This window comes from Pelodiscus sinensis, chromosome 24 (assembly GCF_052426305.1).
Source record: "Pelodiscus sinensis isolate ZL-2025 chromosome 24, ASM5242630v1, whole genome shotgun sequence".
In the NCBI taxonomy this organism is placed as follows: Eukaryota; Metazoa; Chordata; order Testudines; family Trionychidae; genus Pelodiscus; species Pelodiscus sinensis.
Genome location: NC_143075.1, coordinates 13,840,054 through 13,859,441, shown reverse-complemented (window position 1 = coordinate 13,859,441; position 19,388 = coordinate 13,840,054). Strand labels below are relative to the sequence as shown.

The 19,388-nt window shown below is 42.5% G+C and overlaps 1 protein-coding gene across 21 annotated transcripts in view; it reads right to left on the bottom strand.

Annotated features, from left to right (window-relative positions):
* The window catches only part of KIF1B (kinesin family member 1B), a 167,234-nt gene that overhangs the window by 70,067 nt on the left and 77,779 nt on the right, over window positions 1-19,388 (bottom strand). For all 21 annotated transcript variants that reach the window (XM_075906752.2, XM_075906758.2, XM_075906755.2 and 18 more), the window contains 6 exons: window positions 13,410-13,489; window positions 12,516-12,591; window positions 6,915-6,994; window positions 5,874-5,980; window positions 3,667-3,750; window positions 854-1,034 (listed from right to left, as the gene is read on the bottom strand). In XM_075906752.2, the coding sequence (XP_075762867.2) occupies window positions 854-1,034; window positions 3,667-3,750; window positions 5,874-5,980; window positions 6,915-6,994; window positions 12,516-12,591; window positions 13,410-13,489 (608 nt within the window). The remainder of the gene's footprint in view (window positions 1-853; window positions 1,035-3,666; window positions 3,751-5,873; window positions 5,981-6,914; window positions 6,995-12,515; window positions 12,592-13,409; window positions 13,490-19,388) is intronic.

Below are 19,388 nucleotides of genomic sequence, written 5' to 3'. Positions count from 1 at the left end.
AGGCATAAGACGGGATTTTCAGGTCTCTCCTCCACGTCAGTCTTCTCTCCTGAGCCTCCCCTGTCCCTCTCCTCCCCTCTCTCAGCTCTCCTCTGCCTGTCTCTCACTTTCTCTTCTCCTCCCCCTTCTGCCTTTCACTCGGGGGGCCGCGGAGCCCAAATTATGCCTGGCTAATTTGGGCTCCACACTCCCCATGCTGCATGTGGGGCGTGGAGCCCAAACGGTCGTTTGCGCCACTTGCTCCAACACTGCGGCCTGGCTGAGCAGCACAGAAGTCAACCGAACACCATGGCAGGAGGCGAAGTGGGGCGGGGCAGTGACATACATGGCCAGTCCCTGCCCCCTGGCCATGTACGAAACTGCCCCGCCCCTCTTCCCCTCCCGCCGTGGCACTTGGCTGACTTCTGCGCTGCTCAGCCGGGCTGCCATGGGGGAGCAAGTGGAGCAAGCAGCCGTTTGGGCCCCGCACTCCCCATGCTGCACAGGCTGCCCAGAGGGAACAGCCAGCATTTCAGGCAACAGCGCCCCCACCCCAAAGGGAACAGCCAGCATTTCAGCATTACAGACTCACAGACACTGGGCTACTAAATATATGATTCCTCTAACAAAAGAGATAGGTAAAAACATAGCACGTGTCCTTATGCGCCACTTCGTTAATCTAGCTTTGCATTTTTTTTAAGGTGTGGAGCAAAGGCTCTAGTGCCCTCATTTCATAAGGAAATAGGAATTAACCAGCCTTTCCTAGAGAAAAGCAGGTATTAATGTCAGACTGATCCAAGAGGTGATGCCATCCTAAAAGAGGTCTAACAAAATATACCAGACATTCCAAGTAAAATAAGAGTTGGTTGGTTACCTCTTCTCCATCTCCTGCTTCATATCAATGCCCTGTTTTTCTAAGAGTTCCCTTTGAGCAAAAGTCCAGTCTACTGGTTCAGAGGGAGTTTCAGCTGATGGAGTTTTCTCCCTCTCTGCTCGTGCTTGCTCAGGGTGGTTGAATCGGAAAACATGATTTTTACCCATGATGATACGATTTCCTAAAATAGTAACAAAAAATTAACACTCTTGTTTTACAACTCCAGAATCTACAAAGTGATGTTCACTCTAAGCTGTTCACATGACCTGAGCATCAGAAGACAGGATTTCCAAAAGAGAATTTGGACACAATATTTTAACATGTACCGTATATTCCGGCGTACAAGACGACCTCTGAAGTTAAAAAACATCCCCCAAAAATCGGGGGTCGTCTTGTACGCCGGATGCCCCGCCGCCGGAGCCCCTCCGCGGCTTTGAAAGCCTCGGGGGAAGCCGGCGGGGGGCATCCCAGGCGCGCATGGGCTGCCCCCCCTCCGGAGCCCCTCCGCGGCGCGGCGCGGAGGGGGAGCAGCCCATGCGCGCCTGGGCTGCCCGCCCTCCGGAGCCCCTCCGCGGCTTTGAAAGCCTCGGGGGAAGCCGGCGGGGGGGGAGCCCATGCGCGCCTGGGATGCCCCCCCCGCCGGCTTCCCCCGAGGCTTTCAAAGCCGCGGAGGGGCTCCGGCGGGCGGGCAGCCCATGCGCGCCTGGGATGCCCCCCCGCCGGCTTCCCCTGATGCTTTCAAAGCCGCGGAGGGGCTCCGGCGGGGGGGGAGCCCATGCGCGCCTGGGATGCCCCCCCGCCGGCTTCCCCCGAGGCTTTCAAAGCCGCGGAGGGGCTCCGGCGGGCGGGCAGCCCATGCGCGCCTGGGATGCCCCCCCCCGCCGGCTTCCCCCGAGGCTTTCAAAGCCGCGGAGGGGCTCCGCCGGGGGGGGGGGGAGCCCATGCGCGCCTGGGATGCCCCCCCGCCGGCTTCCCCCGAGGCTTTCAAAGCCGCGGAGGGGCTCCGGCGGGGGGGGAGCCCATGCGCGCCTGGGATGCCCCCCCGCCGGCTTCCCCCGAGGCTTTCAAAGCCGCGGAGGGGCTCCGGCGGGCGGGCAGCCCATGCGCGCCTGGGATGCCCCCCCCCCGGCTTCCCCCGAGGCTTTCAAAGCCGCGGAGGGGCTCCGGCGGGGGGGAGCCCAGGCGCTCCTGGCGGCTTTGCTCCCGGTGCCTCTGGTCTGCTGGGGACCATCTCCAGCAGACCAGGGACACCGGGAGCAAAGGAGGCGGAAGGGCGCTGGGGTAGAAGATGAAACCCTATCTTTTAATTAAAAAGATAGGGGGTCGTCTTATACGCCCAGTCGCCCTATACGCCGGAAAATACGGTAGTAGCAGGTGACCAAATGAACAAAAGAAACCCTATACTTAGTGCAGAGACAGTTTCATCTTTACATCTCAGTGCCAGCCCCAGAAAATGCTCATATTAGAAAACCTGCATGTAGATCCTGACAAACCCCTACAGAAACTCATTGCAAAATAAAGAATGTTTTCTGATAGACTGACAGTTTCAACAAATAAGCTAGTCAACTAATTTTTTTTTTTTTAATCATGGGCAAAACCCACCCCACAAGCATTTCTATTTTAGATCATCTAATGGTTCACTTTAGAAGAAAGGATGCTTTACACTTTCATGTAGAGATTTGCCCCCTATGTCATTTAAGTTTCTACTTATGTCCTAATCAGTGAAATTTCTGGGGAAGGATTTACTACTTCATTCTCCACAGATTAAGTAGAAGTCACAGGTAAGGGGAAGCTAAAAAGTTACATTTAAGAGCTTCAGCAATCAGATGTATAGGAAACTTTAAACAGTGCCTAAAAATTGATAAAGTACTTGTTTTCTCAAGCAATACAAATGAACCTCCAGAGCAATCAAGACTGTCATTGTGAATCTGCTAGTAAAACAACTGTCTCCTGAAGAGAGTAATGATTTTTATCATAATTAAAACTACTGATTTACTGTCAAGCTATCTTTTTAAAAAGTTAGCTTGTAAGAGAACATGAGTAGAAGTTCCCTCTTCAGGATATGCCCAGCTTGCATCAGTATTTTTTAAAAGGACCATGATCATTGGAAGAGAAAGACAATTCCCATTCACACATACATCATGCTTGCTGAAGCTGATGCACTTAATTCCTTGCAAGCACTAATTTACAAGCCAGACTCCACAACACTGAACTGCATTTCGGGACTAGCAGAATAATATGGCTGTGATTAAAAAGAACTGAATTCTGAAGATTTCAAGTTTACATATTATGAAAGCCACTCTCCTTGCCATCTGAGACACGAAGGACATGTGGAGATCTAACCAGGTTACTGAGTATATAAGTTAAAAAAGGAGACATGCTGTTGTGCTCCAAAATGGGGTCACATCTTTGCTGCGCCAGAGAAGCTGGGGATTTTCCATCAGCAGCTGGCAATCTGCTCTCTCACACTGCAATTGCTAATGGCAGCAGTCTTGGCTAAGTTCATACTAAAAGAATATCTGAGTAAGTAGGGAGAAATAGACAGTGTTCTGAGATATAGTGAACATTTAAGCCAGGCTTTCAGCTGTTGCAATGGGAAGGGCCTGAGAAAATAAAAAAGCAGGAACGGTTACTAATGGAGAGAAATGAGAACAACTGCTATATGATACCTCCACTCCAAAAAAAAGAATACATCCCTCCTCTTTAATAGCATCAAATTTTCTTCACTAGTCCCACATTGAACACAGTGTACGGACAATTCCCGAGGAATAATCTGTGAACAACAGAAAAGTCAAACTTCTGAAGACTCTTACCTGAGCGCAGTTGCACAGGCTGCACAACCCTCTTGCCATTGACGTATGTTTCTGACCGTTCACAAGGCTCCAGAGTAACAATAACTAGCAGGAACACACAGTATTAATGCAACAGAATTCAAGTTTATTTAGCAAAAGTGAGGAAATGCCAAAAGCCCAGAAATCTTCTCATCCCCTGACTACCAAACAGCACATATAAGCAAACAATGCATTGCCCCCTACATACTCCACAAGGATTCCAGGGAAGTTATTCTTTGATATTACATCCTGGTTAGGAATGGATAGCAGCACATGACCAAGTGGTGCAGTTCTTCAGCCAGTATTTCTGACCACCCAAGTAGTACAGATATCCATGTAACTCATTTGTTAGGTTTGCTTTGGGTCTCTTTCCCCCCCCCCTTTTTTTTTGCACACAGGTGTAACGACTGAATATTTACACAGCCTAAAACTTAGTCATTCCGACAGATGCCTCATTGTATGATCTGAATAATAAACTTAGCACATTTCATACATAGCACTTTCATTTCTTTTTAATTGATTTAAGCACAGCAGATGTGACAGGCATTATGGGCACCCACAGTTCCTAACTTAAAAAAAAAAAAAAAAAAGAGTCACAGGGTTTCAGCAGCTCATGATTAAATCATATTTGCCTCAGTAACACCGCAGGCAGCAAGAGGAAACCTGGGCTACAACTCTGTCTCAGGCCACTAAGCATGCATCTACACAGCACCCTAAACTTGAAATTTTCATTTGAAAACCATGGTTTCTTCACATCTTGAATACTGCATACAGATGTGGTCACCTCATCTCAAAGAAGATATACTGGCATTGGAAAAGGTTCAGAAAAGGGCAACAAAAATGATTAGGGGTTTGGAATGGGTCCCATATGAAGAGAGATTAAAAAGACTTGGACTTCTCAGCTTAGAAAAGAGGAGACTAAGGTGTGATATAAAAGAAGTTTATAAAATCATGACTGGTGTGGAAAAAGTGAATAAGGAAACATTATTTACTTATTCCCACAATATAAGAACTAGAGGTCACCAAATTAAATTAATAGGTAGCAGATTTAAAACAAACAAAAGGACGCTTTTCTTCACTCAGCACACAGTCAACCTGTGGAACTCCTTGTCAGAGGATGCGGTGAAGACTACAGCTATAACAGGGTTCAAAAAAGAGCTAGACAGATTCATGGAAGTTAGATCTATCAATGGCCATTAGCCAGGATAGGTAGGAATGGTATCCCTAGCCTCTGTTTCTCTGGAGGTGGGTGACAGGGGAGGGATCACATGAGGATTACCTGTTGTGTTCCCTCCTTCTGGGGCATCTGGTATTGGCTACTGTCGGCAATCAGAATACTGGGCTAGATGGACACTTGGTCTGACCCAGCATGGGTGTTCTTATGTTCTTATTCTATTTTGAAATAGCTTAGTTTGAAATTTGGCGCATCTACACATCCCTTAATACTCATGGAATGAGGGTTACAAGGATGCTGAAATAGCATGCCCATTATTTCGAAAAATATTTCAAAACAACGGGCGGCTTGTTAAGACATGAGGTAGCTATTTTGGGATACCTCTGGTATCTCAAAATAGCCATACAGTGTAGATGTACCCTAAGGGAGTCTGTCAAGGCCACAAATAAAACTCAGGTGTTCCTGATTTCCCACTGTTATCCGACAACTACCCCTCATCATGGGTTCAGTTTCACTTTTCAAGAGGCAGCCTGGACACCCAGAGCAGGCAAAAGGCAACATTATTTATAATCTTATCCAAAGAAGAACACCTTTAACAGTATACAAATGGTCCAAACTGTATTACACATTCCACCTGGTCATAGCACAAAGGATTAAGACCAATAGAAGCTGGCCCAAAAGAAAGAATACTTCCACCTAAGCCAAACTAATGCATTACAGAAACATCAAATATTAGAACTGCCCTATTATAGTTGTAGCTTCAGCTCCAGTAACTCTTCACATCCACAGAGCAAAATAAACTTGACTAATCTGATGCACAAGGGCTATTCACATCCCATCTAGCCTCTCAGCTCTTCTCTCCTCCAGACTTCACACAAACATTTCGGACCACAGCTACTCATACACAGATCAGTTTTTTGAAAGACCCAAACTATACTGTGCTGAAAACCATTTTCATGGAGAGAGTACCACTTATTCCTGCTTTTATATGCAGGACTCATGAATGCCATCTTACCATCACCATTGTGGTTCCTCTCACTTCGGAAGAGACAATGTTCCTCTTTAATGTGAGCCCCACTCAGCACAATGTCCTGTCGCCGCTCAGCATCTGCCTGTCCAACCCTGAATCCAACAGAGAGCATTTCAGTTGCAATTCAAACATTGCCTACTATACAGCCCATAGAAAAGATACATTTCTCTGGCTATTATGGAAATAAGAGACAGATCTAAAATATTACAGACTATTAAGAGCTAAGAAAATGCATCCTTGAGCCAGCAGCATATTATGCTTAATGCTGGCTTTGGTTTGGCTCAGATGATAGAAGTTTTTGGAGGATAGAGGCTCTTGCAGGAAACAATTTATAGAACAGTATAATTTTATTTTATACTAATCTTCATCTGTTCCATGATAAATATGCCCACCTAGCAGCTGAATACTGCTCTGCATTCTAGAGAACCATCAACACTCCCACCCCCTATTCTTCTCCCAGCTCTCCTGCCAATACACTCTGGAAGAAAATTCCTTCTAAATTCCCGATCTGGCAATTGAGTTTGATCCTATGCACGTGAACAAGAGTTGATTTTATTAACTGTGTGTTTACACTGATAGCCAGGAAAATAGTATACTTGGCTTTGGGTGACATGCTTAAAAAAGGGGAAAGATACCGCCTCAGTGTGGAAAAAGAACAGAGAATTACTTTCAAATTCGTTCAGGAGACAACAGAAATCTAACCAGCTTTACAGAGCTGAGCAGTTTTGAGTACTCCACTTACCTAAGTCCTCCTATCAATTTTTGTGGTTTACAATCAACCACTCCATCCTATATTTTCAAAGCAGCTGCTCTTCCTTGTTGCTTTTGAAAGACCAAGTGGTAAATAGCTGGGGATACTGAGTGACAATGCATAGTACTATTAAAGTATAAAATAAACATAATATATATTTCTCTAATCTAATCTTAGATGTTATTTGCACGTAAAATAGTCTAACAGAGAAATGTAATTTAGGATGATGTCCCTTTAACAAGAAATCTCTTAAGTGTAGAAAAGCCAAATCTCACCTAGTGATGCCATCTTTGATATAATAAAGCAGACATTCTGACATGAGTGGATCTTCATTGAGGTTCACAAGATGAGGTGTCTGCAACAAAACACAGAACATGTTAATCAAGGGCCAAGCACCTTCAACAGCTGTGGAGATTAAAGGAACCCAACATCTTTACCACATAACCAGATTATTAAACAAAAACAAAAAACATAACGCTGCATTTCTAAGTGAAATGCCAACTTTTTCACACAAACACAGACCTCTCTGAGGACAGGGCACAAGTGTCAGACAATCACAGCACAAAATTATTCTAGAGAAAGGATGCACAGAAGAAAATATTGTATACTGAAGAATCACTGATTCATTGTCTCAGCAAGTCTTGATAAAGGTTTGAGGGAGGGAAAGTTCAATAGCAGCGTACTTCCCATATGCTTCATTGTTTTTAATATAAAATAAACAGGCACTCCTTAAATTCCATCTTCACAGCCTATAAACTTAGAAAGGATAACTAAAACTACTGACATTTCCTCCTACAAGAGCTAAGAATCTCTTCAGCTACAGTGCTACTTAACTTAGTTTACAATTATTAAAACCAACCTTCTTTGGTGAAAACACCCCATTGGAATCAGCAAACAAGTCACACGGCTTTGGTGTGAAAATCTGGCCAATGAGATAGCAGCAATTCACACAGATTAAAGAACACAAAAGAAAGGATAAGAAAGTAGAGTCAAGCAGACAGCAAAGAATTAGACCAAAGGAAACTGAAAATATTAACACTCTCTTGTAACCTACAACTATATCAATAAGTAGCAGATCTGTTTGGGTGGTTCCCTTTGCAATGTCTAGCTCCATCAGTTTATAACAACTCCAAAAGAAGTTTGTGTGTTACATTGATGGAAGCTCGAAGGATATTTAGATATAAAAACACAGCTGAATAGTGCATGCTATATAAGACAACAAGAACCTTAATCTAGAAATTAAAGTATACTACAGGTTGAACCTTTAGTCCAGCATCATTGGGACCTCACCATTGACAAACCAGAGAATTTGCTGAACCACATGAGGTTACTATTTTAGTGAATGGGTCTCTATCTTTATTTCACCAAAGCTAATAAAGGTAACAACGCTTGCAGTTCTGCTTAATACACCCTACACTTAGCCAAGGCTTATCAGCTCTCTTCATAACAAAATACAAAAGTTGTACACAATTTTATTGTAGTGGCACAAGGAAATAAGTAGATAAAGCATAAAAGTCATGCTTATGCTTAGCAGCATTACCAGCAATTCTACTGCTTGCTTATGTCTAGGGTTAATTTAGAGCTAAACAACAGCACAAAATATAGAGAACTGGGACTGTTACCTGTAAACAAACTTTACGAGACTGAGAGAAATTTGGCCATACCCATGATAAGTAGACATGCGGTTAATGAAAATCATGCTGGACCACAGGATGTTGCCGTACTAGAGAGTGCCGGACTAGAGAGATTCAATGTGTATTTGCATGGCACCCATTCATTAGTAATGGGAACTATAACCCCAGCAGTGTGTGCTTCCATTGATTAACCAATGGGACAGGCTCTCTCAAATTAAAATGGCTCCCACTAGCCACCACAGAGAAAAGCATTCCCAACAGAAACCAGGACTTCATATCATGCATGGTTAAGCATGGACTGAGTACTATATATGAAAGGAATGGGATTTGGTTCCTGGCTTGCACCCAAATGGGATTACAGATTCAGTCAAACTATTCCAGAGGAAAAAAAATCTTCTAAGAAAGTCAGCTATGTTATCCAACAATAATTTGTTTCTAGGCTTCAAAATTCTGGGGAGTTAACTGAACAATACATAAACATGGGAGTAAACAGTGCAGAAAGTGACCTTTGCAAAATAATGTAAATGTCCACCTATCAATTTACTAATTCACTGTGAATGGCAGCTAGCTAATTATGAAAATTATAAATGGAAATAAAGGTAAAGAAAAGTGTAATGACAGCACTATTAAATAAATACTCATACACTGAAAGTTTCACTGCACTCAGAAATCCAGGATTTCTTTATGACAAAACAAATTATATGAGTACACAATAGGATAAAATCTGCCTAGTTATACAAAGAAGTATAAAGTTGACAGGATATATAATTTGTGATTTACAAGTAACTAATGATAGAATTATTGGTATACATTTTTCATACAGGAGATGCTCTTTTTGCTTCTGTTTTCCAGTTCTTAGATGAGAGAAAGTCTAACCTATACTGACACTGCTACAGATACCTAGAGATTTCAGTTTAGAATTTCACCCCCCCCCCCCCCCCCAAATCTAACTGCTTAAAAACAAACCCTCTTTGGAGAAAAAAATCCTATTGGACTCAAATACGCCACTCTTCATTAATGCTGTTCAGTGTGCAGCAGGAAGGCATTTAGAGTTGTAGAAGTGTTAGACATTTCAGCTATTATCTACTGAAAGAAACCAAACCCTAGAGAAGGGCTCAGCCATTACAAATAGCAGTAAAAGATTTACATGTTATGGAAATTTAGAAAAGAGTGGCTCATGGTTTAGACATGTATATTTTGGCGCACAGCGTTGTGTACTAGATTAATGAAAGTCAGGTCCCCAAGTAACGTAAATCAGAAAGCTTTGTAATCAAGAAAATTTAGGAATTTGGAAGATTTTTGGCATTAGTACAATAAGCAATTCAAATACCCTGAAGTTCCCTGTTTTTCTGAACAATAGATATGTCCAAGTATACCATGCCCTATGCTCCCATCCCTCCAGAGTTGATAGTATACTTCAGTTTCCACAGCTCATTTCAAATAGTACCCTGCCACCAAGAGAGCAAATTGTGGCAATGATTATGTTTGTGATGTGAAGACCTTTTCATTCAGAAACTAAACCAACAATTCATTTATGCTGTACAGCTAACAGATACTACACAAGTACTCCAATACTGCTGAGACAGGCACCAATATGAACTATAAAAAGTCAAACAAATTATTCAGAAGTGAAAAAATTAGAATGTATTAAGTTTCTATCCAGACCTCTAATACTTTCATAGCTACTACTACTAATTACCACAGGATTAACTATAAAAACCAAACTAGGAGGATAGTAAGGAAAAGGAGTACAGGGATCTAACAACAGATCAGTGGTTTAATGGGTTTATTTTCTCTAGTACATGTTTCCACAGACACAACTGGCTAACTTGTACTGAACAACTACTCAACCCTAACAGCTTTAATACACAAACCTGGTCAGCTGAAAACGCATCAAGAGAGTCATCAAACAGAGTTGATGGCCTCTGAGGGAAAATCTACATGGAGATATGAAGTAAAAGAAAGAAGCCCCAAGGAAATATGTCATGAGAATGAAGAAATCCTATGAACACTAGCTGCTTTGGTAGGAAGTTACAAAAGATAAACAAAAATCATTTGTAAGTGAAATATTTCATTTAAATGTTGCAGGAAAAACACCACCACATATCCATTTCAGCTAAAAACAAATAAATAAATCTGTCATTCTGGGCTTCTGGGCAAAGTACTCAGATGGGTCCCAGTTAACACAACACTTGGGGTTCTCAGATACATTAATTATGTGTTTAGATACTGATGCCCAGCTCTCAGTGTGAAAACAGAGCTACGGTTTCAGGAGATAGGGTCTCTTGTTTCAGATCTTGTAAGTAATAATGACTGCTTTCGCTGCATGGGTAAATCCTCCCACACTCCCTTTTCCCACACAGAAGTTCACATGGCATTAGACTGATCATATTTCCGTAGCTGTACCTCTTTCATCTTTCACTAACATTTATGTGGAACTATTGATATGGACTAAAGAAACACTGAACCCTCTCAGGTCTGTGAATGCTCAGTTACTAGCAAACTAGACAGTCCCTATTTTCTACTGTGTACAAAATTAATGGATGTTTAATAAGAAAATGGAGCCAGGAAATTTCAGGATGTAATTTAATGGCAGCATTACCAAGTAGAGATCCAGTTGCTGCAGGAAGTGTATTGGCAAGCTGGTGGCACATCTGAATCAATACTGAATCAGAGACCCAGCACAGAGTAATAGATACTGCTCTCAGAATAGGGATATAAGCAACTAGCCAACTATTCAATAAGCATAAGCTTCTCAGATAATTAGAGACTCAACTAGTTGCCTCTCCCCCTTGCTGCCTCTATCAGACAGAGGCAGCAGGGGAGGGGGGGAGGAGCAGGAGCTGGTGCTGGAGGGAGCCAGCTTAAAAGCCAATCCTCTCCCCCCTAACACTGTCTCCACAGAGGCCAGGAGAGGCATAGGCACAGCGGAGAAGTGGTGCTTCACACCAGTTCTGACTGCTGCACTTCTGCTTATGAAATGTAGCAAGAGCTCCCCCGAGGGCTCTTGCTACATTTCAAGGGCTGAAGCACAACAGTCCCCTGCTGCTCTTCTGCCTTTTAAATGTAGCAAAAGCCACAGGAGGCTCTTCCTACATTTAAACGGCTTAGGTGCAACAGTGGTAGCGAGTGCCCCACTTCCCCCTTATCGACTAATGAAGTAGTTGATGGAAATTCCATTCACTGCTCAATTAGCTGATTAATCAAAATTTAACATCCTTATCTCAGATGTGTTCTCTTTCTAAAGGAACATTAGTGTTCTCAGCAATTTTTGGACATTAAATATAGTACTTTTCATAGCACTTTAGTTTCTTTTCTAAATTGATGCTAACTCATATAATACATAAATCTTGACTATTCTAATACAGGCAGTCCCCAGGTTACGTACAGGATAGGGACTGTAGGTTTGTTCTTAAGTTGAATCTGTATGTAAGTCGGAACTGGCGTCCAGATTCAGCCGCTGCTGAAACTGATCAGTTTCAACAGCGGCTGAATCTGGACGCCAGTTCTGACTTACATACAGATTCAACTTAAGAACCCCAGGCTCCGCGGCTTTGCTCTGCTTTGCTCCCCGTCCCCCTGGTCTGTAGACCAGGGGGACGGTGAGCAAAGCAGCGGAACACGCGGGCAACGGACAGTCCAGACGCATCTGGGCTGTCAGCTGCCCGCGTGTTCCGCCGCTTTGCTCCCCGTCCCCCTGGTCTGCAGACCAGGGGGACGGGGAGCAAAGCAGAGTAAAGCCGGGGAGCACGCGGGCAGCGGACAGCCCAGACGCGTCTGGGCTGTCCGCTGCCCACGTGTTCCGCCGCTTTGCTTCCTCTCCCTGGTCTGCTGGAGACCAGGGAGAGGGAGGGCCCCGTTCGTAACTGCGGATCCGACATAAGTCAGATCCACGTAACTCGGGGAATGCCTGTAATCAGCAGAAGGCACTGTGGACATCATTCTTTACTTCGCCTTCTAACTCCTGTGTAGTGAAGTGATAGTTTTCACCAGGGTGAGTATTTCAGTGGTGAGCTAGCTAAGCCTTTCATACCACCTACGGAGTAGTGAACTCGTTCAAGATGGAAGTGTTTCATAATTTAAAGTGCTTTAAATTTCTGCAAGGTAGCTTATCAGCAACTAATGGCTAACTGGAAACTGTGAAAGGTCTTCATTATCTAAGGGCCTAAAACCACTAAAATGTCCCAACTGGCTGATCAACCTCTTCCAGAACGGACATCATTTAGCATCAATATTCTGTACCTTTTTAGGGGAGAAGACTCCCAGAGTTCCTCCATCTTCCCGAATGGCAACTCCCATCTCAGCCAGCAAGGCCTCCCTACAAAGGAAGGAAACGAAGAAGTCATGGAGATGCTTTTGTAGTCCCAATGGTACAAATCTGAACCGAATTTCAATGGATAGTCATTGTATAATGTACTGCACTACCAATCATCCTGCATCTGGATTGACCAACAGCCCTGGGGTCTATCTTGCATATGGAACAGGATTAACTCCTATCCTTCTGCTCCATAACCCACAGGCCTGCAGAATCGAAGAAGCAAAACTTGAGTAGATCTGACTCTCCAGTTTAGGGCAATGATGCATCACAAGAGTGAACCTCTTTTACATTATTTATTCCATAAATCTGCCTATCCCTTGGGAAAAAGCTAAGATCATGATAAAGGAATTTATTCATGGTAAATGTACATATAAGCTAGACAAGTTACAAAGCTTACATTTATATTTCTGGTTCATTCTACAATTAGTCTACTCATTCCACTAGCTGAAATCATCCTAAAAATTAAAAATAAATAAGATGCTAATGACCAATCCTCTTTTCTATGCTGTCTTCAACTGAAGCCCCAAAAAGCTGATGCAACAATTCTAGATGCTGCCTCATTCCCATTCTTACCCAACACGAGCATCTTCCATGACAACTCTAAGCAGTATACTTGAGGTATGATAATGAAATACTGCTTCTCTCTGCATTACCCACTCATCTGTCATAATGGAATACAATGAGCAGATGACACCAACAAGAAGTGTGCTAGCTGCTTCATGCTCTGGTTTTCTAGGGCGAGTTCATATTTTCGCTATATTATTTCCTTCTCCCCTGCCCTCCTCCCCCAGACATCCACAGCATTTCTTGCTCCTGACCTCTCCATCCTAATGGCCTCAGTCTTCCGCAACTTCTCCTCCCATGTCTCATTCAGCTCTGCAATGATCTTCTCGGATTCCTGTGCAAAATCCCCAATATAGAATTAGCAGAGTGGAGAGGGATTATATGGAGCCCCAGATTTAAAACATTTCATCTTAAGGAACCACAGCTAAACAAGTATTCAGACCTAAATGTGATCTGAATTAGTAGGATCCAGCAGCAAATGATGTAGTGCTAATTTTAAGCCTCATTGCCAAAGCACAGTTATAAACAAAGCATCCCAGGCAACCCCAACTGCTCCTTAACAATAACCATTTTTGCAGGAACCTACAAGAAATAAGAACCTCTATCTTTGAAGTCAACACTTACTCCCAAAGCAGTGTACATTAGTCCTCACCAGAGACTGATTAGTTATCAACCAAAAAAATCCTGCCAGAAGCTTCAATTCCAAGACACTAGGCTATAAGTGTCCAGAAGATTACATGGTCAAGACATAATGGGTACTATTTAAGTCTCCAGGAGAGCAATCTTGTTAGACAAAGCAGGAATATCTCCTGTCTGCAGAGAATTTTTTGCCTGTAGCAGGTCTCAATATCATAATAGCTAAGAGGGAAGAACTGGATTTTAGTATCTCCTTCTATACATCGGTTTATAATGCATTCTGGAGCCTTTTGGAGGAAGAGTTATATAAATTGATGTCAAATGGATGTCATAATTTGTTATTTAAAGGGTTCTCAATTAGTCTCAACATGTGATTAATTTTTAATTGCAATTTTTTGAGAATCACAATTAATCACACAGTTAAAGAGTATCAATTGAAATGTATTACATATTTTGAATGTTTTTCTACATTTACAAATATCTTTTAATTTAAACAGAATACAAAGTATACAGGGTTCACTTCATATATTTATTAGAAATATTTGCTGTTAAATAATAAATGAAAGAAAAGTATTTTTCAATTTGCCTTATACAAGTATTGCAGTACAATCTCTATCCTGAAAGCACAATTTACAAATGGAGATTTTTCTGTTACATAATTACACCCAAACAAAGCAGAGCAAAACTTCAGAACCAATAAGTCTACTTAGTCATACTTCTTGTTAAGCCAATTGTTAAGAGAAACTTCATTTTTAGAGGAGACAATGCTGCTTGCCTATGTCAGCTGAAAGTGACAACCAACATTTGCATGGCACTTTTGTAGACAGTATTGCAAGATATTTGTGTGCCGGATATGTTAAACATTCATGTGCCAATTCACATTTTGGCCACCGTGGCAGAGGACATGCTTCCATGGTGATGAAATTGGTTTTAAAAAAAGTTAATTAAATTTGAGAATCAACTACCTGGTGTAGAATTCTGTCTCCTTCTCTGCAATCTACCCATATTCTGCCATATATTTCATGTTATAGTAATCTCTGATGATGACCCAGTTTGTTTTATGAACACTTTCACAGCAGACAAAACAGGAAGAGGATACCAATGTGAGATGTCTCAAATAGCTACAGCATTTGACTCAAGGTTTAAGACTCTTAAGTGTCTCCTAAAATCTAAACATGACAGGGTGGGGAGCATCCTTTCAGAAGTCTTAAGAGAGCAACATCACGATGCAGAAACTACGTAACACAAATCATCAAAACCAAAAATAAACTTTCTGCTGGTGCCATCTGACTCCTATGATGAGCAGCATGACCATTGTGTCAGTCTGCACTACTCTGGATTTTTATCAAGCAGAACTCAGCAGCAGCATATATGCATGTCCTTTGGAATGGTGGGTGAACCGTGGAGGGACATATGAATCTCTCTTAGCGAGCAGATCTATCTTGATATGCTGTATCTGCAACAGTGCCATGTGAATGCCTATTCTCACTTTCACATGACACTGCAAACAGGAAGTAGGCAGCATTATCTTTTCTAAATGTAAACAAACTTCTTTCTCTGAGCAATTGGCTGAAGAAGAAGCGGGACTGAGCGGAGTTGGAGGATCTTAAATTTTAAGGATCATAAATTGTACATTGTTTTATTTTTGAATACAGTTATTTTTGTATATAATTCTACATTTGTAAGTTTAATTTTCATAATAAAGAGATTATACAACAGTACTCATGAAGTGACCAGAAAAATACTATCTTGTATTTCTACAGTGCAAATATCTATTATAAAAGAGCAATGTATACCTTATATTGATCTCCATTACAGCACAGAATACATCTGAAAACGTGGAAAACATCCACTAACATTTATATAAAAGCTTCAGGGGGTAGCCGAGTTAGTCTATAAAGCGCTTCCAGAACAAAAACTCTGGTCATCTGAAGAAGTGGGCTGTGCCCACGAAAGCTCATGATAGCATCTACATGTTTTGGTAGTCTATAAAGTGCTACCAAACCACTTCTTGTTATTTATAGAAAAGGTATGCTATTACTGTTTAACATCATGATTAATCGCGATTACTTTTTTAAATTACTTGACAGGTCATAGTTCTTAACTCTTGCATATTCCTGGAGCTATATTTATAACTTGAGTGCTAAAGTCAATACATAACAAATTGTGGTTAAGAATGCCACATACCCAAAATCAGTTTCATCCTAATGGACAAGGTGACAAGTCAAATGCCTCTAGCACTGGTGTGGCCAATTTATTTTTTTTTATTTTTAAAGGGGGCCACTTCACAAATTTCTGAAGTGGCCCCAGGCTGCTTTGGAGCCAGGAGACATCTTTTACTCTCCTACCCACCAACCCTGACTGGCCTGGGGGTTGGGGAGTGCATGAAGTCTTTGCCCCCCTGCCTCCGGCACCTACAGAGAATCACCAACTGTTTTAAAACAGCTCAAAGCTCCCTCCAGGTGTCGCTGCCGGAAGAGACCTTTCACGCTCCCTCTACCCCTTGGCCAATCAGGATCTGGGGGCAGGGGGAGGGCAAAGTCTCTTGCCCCATGCCCTGCTGGGGGTGCACAACAGCTAGAGAGAACCGCTGGCTATTTTAAAACACGCAGCAGTTCCCTCTGATGCTACACACCTCTGGCAAGGGGAGGAGAGACTTTGTGCATTCCCCGTCCCCAGGTCTCAATTGGGGATCCACAGACTGGATCCACCAGCTTGGCAGGTAGATCCAGCCCACAGCATTCTATGCACTTGCTGCACTTAGAAAGGGGCTATTTTAATCAATTCCACCTTGGAATCTGTTCTGTATCCTAAGCCAGACAGACTGACATTCTAGTCCAAGCTGTTGCATAAATCTTAGACCATAACCTACACTTCCACAGCAAAGCTACAATCAAAGACAAAAATGTGCAAATAAGTAAAAAGCAGATTTTAAATTGTTGTGAACAGCTGGCTGCAAAGGGCTGTGGCCAGCTTTTTACCGAAAGTAGCTTTTTGCAGGGCTGCACCAGCCACATCACTGTGCAAGAGGCTAAAAGAGCCTCCTCTTTCCCATTTTTCATCACCCGCCATGCCCCTGTGGTGATGTAATCCTTCAGGAACGCAGTGCAGCTCCCTCTCCTCTCCCCTCCCTCCCCCTAATCATTATGAAGATATTAGAAAAAACATCTGAAACCTAATGCATTGAAGATTGAAAATTTATCAAAAAGCAGCATTAAAAAAGAGCAGGTTTACCCCTAAAGAATTCTCTTCATTCATAAAAGAATAAGCAGAGTTATGAAATTTATGCTTCAGAGGACTGAACTGCTGTATTAGGGACACAGAAATGAATGCAAAACGTCATACAGAGACTCTCTTCCTCTGAACAAAGCTACAGGAAGGGAAAAATTTCCCTCATTTGAACCTCAAGTCGTATTACAATACATTTTAAATAATAAAATCTCTTAAAGGACTTGGAACTCTTGTATGGGAACAAATATTCAGATCAAAAACTTATGATAAAGGTAGGCAAATACTGAACGGATCTTTGGTTGCTGTTAACATTAAGGCCAATTACAGGTGTTAAGCCCTAGAGAATTGGGCCTAGGGTGGTTATGCTAAGACAGACCGAGAAATGTCCAGCAAAGGGTTCTGGGTAGTCCCTGAACAAAATTTGAGACACGAGTTGAGCAAGGGCATGAGACAAGCGAACAGCTGCATTTTTGTACTTGCTGAACTGAACAGCTTGCTTAAGGAACTGATAAGAAAACTCCCTGTCTCCTCGTTGTCTGGTACTCGCCTTCTGTCTTAATAAGAAAGTTGCTAATGTATCAAGGCCACCTTGTATAGTTGGCAAGGTATGCACCCGTGCTAGAAGTTTCTAACTAACAAAGGCAGGTGGGTTGCTTAAGTAAATAGTCTATGACGCGACGGAACTGTCTATATAACCCTATTTGCTATAGAAATCAGGGGCTGATTCTTGGTAGAGACGGGCTGCTCTCTATTGTCGTGTGCACTCTTCAATAAAGAGCTTTGTGATTAGACCATGCTGGTGTTGCCTGTCTCTTTGCGGTCAGACAACGAACTGAAGCCGTCTGGGTTAGAAGTCCCCGACACAGGCAACAGAACCCTCACCCTAAATAGACTCACTTTGAGGTTGGCATGGCAATTACAACTCAATTCCCTCTGTCCAATAAGTTATTACTTCCTAAACCCGCTTCCAGACTTCATTCCATTTCTGGTCTCCCCAAATGGGCATCCATTTCTAGGAAATCCAGAAGGTCTGCTGCCTCTTATTGGGCTAGCGCTCTCATAGAAGGTTTAGGATAAGAGCTCCAGCAATAGATTGTCAAGTGTGTCCAAGGATTTTAGTAAAGGAGGCTAAATGTCAAGCTAAATAGGGGCTCAGTTCTCTTGTCCTCTGGTACCGAGGACTAAGCAGGATATTAGTAGCTCCCCAACACCACAATAATCAGTATGATTCAGTGTGGCATTTACTACCACTGTAAGAAGGTTCAGCACCATCCTAATAAACCTCAAGCCAACAGCGTGTCTGGCAGCATTTTTTCCCCGAGAAGCTTTTCACAGGGTTCTTTTCAATAGCTACAGCATTTACATAGCTTTAGCACAAGAGACCATTTCTTTTCTCTGGACAGAGATAAAGGAGAATGTTTCTTGCCTTCTCCACTCTATCCTATGCTTTGAATGCAAAATAAAGCTATTTATCTGCCCTCAGACTAACGCATAAAGTATAACTAGGGAGCAAAGTGGAAGCATTTAAAAAAACTCACCCCAACAGGGAAAACACCTCTATGTTTAAAAAAAAGAAAAGTAATTTTACAGATACCTTTCCCCCATCTCCTTATTTTTTACTCCTCCTCCCAGAAAAATAATGTCTGCCCAAATCCCACTGGGAAGCTAAAATAAAGGTATCCTCAAGTTCATTTCCATGCTTCCATTTACTTTTGGCTCTAAAAACCACTCAATACTTGGGAAGGAAAATACAATCTGACAATTTAATGATTCCAAGGTATTTTATAAGGCGAAAGTTGCCTTGAATGTTGACGGAAAAGGAAAACACTTTTCCTGGCAGCCTCACTCAGATTTCAAACTACTTTATGAGTGGGGGACGGGAAGAGAGGGGGTTAAATCTGATTTACAGACGTCATTCAGTGACTGGGTGTCAGGGGACTACAGAGACAGCACCATTATCTCCATGACAACAGCAAGTTTCTAATGGAAGGAGGATGTGCAGCATGTGTTTTCACCACATCCAAACCCCTCCCTCCAGCAGCATCTCATGGAAAAGACATGGGAATGCAACACTCACATTCAACATACCCTGCTTCCCTCTCTCACCCACCCAATGAGGGCTGGGAGCTTTGGTAAAAATGAAAGAAACCCTTCACTAAAGCACTTTTGATGCTGTTCAATTCACATGCATTTAGGACAAGGCGTCTATTGTCTGGATAAGGCAAGCTATTCTGTGTGCTTCACATTTTAATCTGCGGGGGTTGGGTGAAGACAACAGCAACGGGGTTATGCTGTTCTTTTATTAGTTTGGGTACATTCAGGGTTTCTTTAAAAGCTGATTATCCAGTTCAGGGAAATGCTGAAAA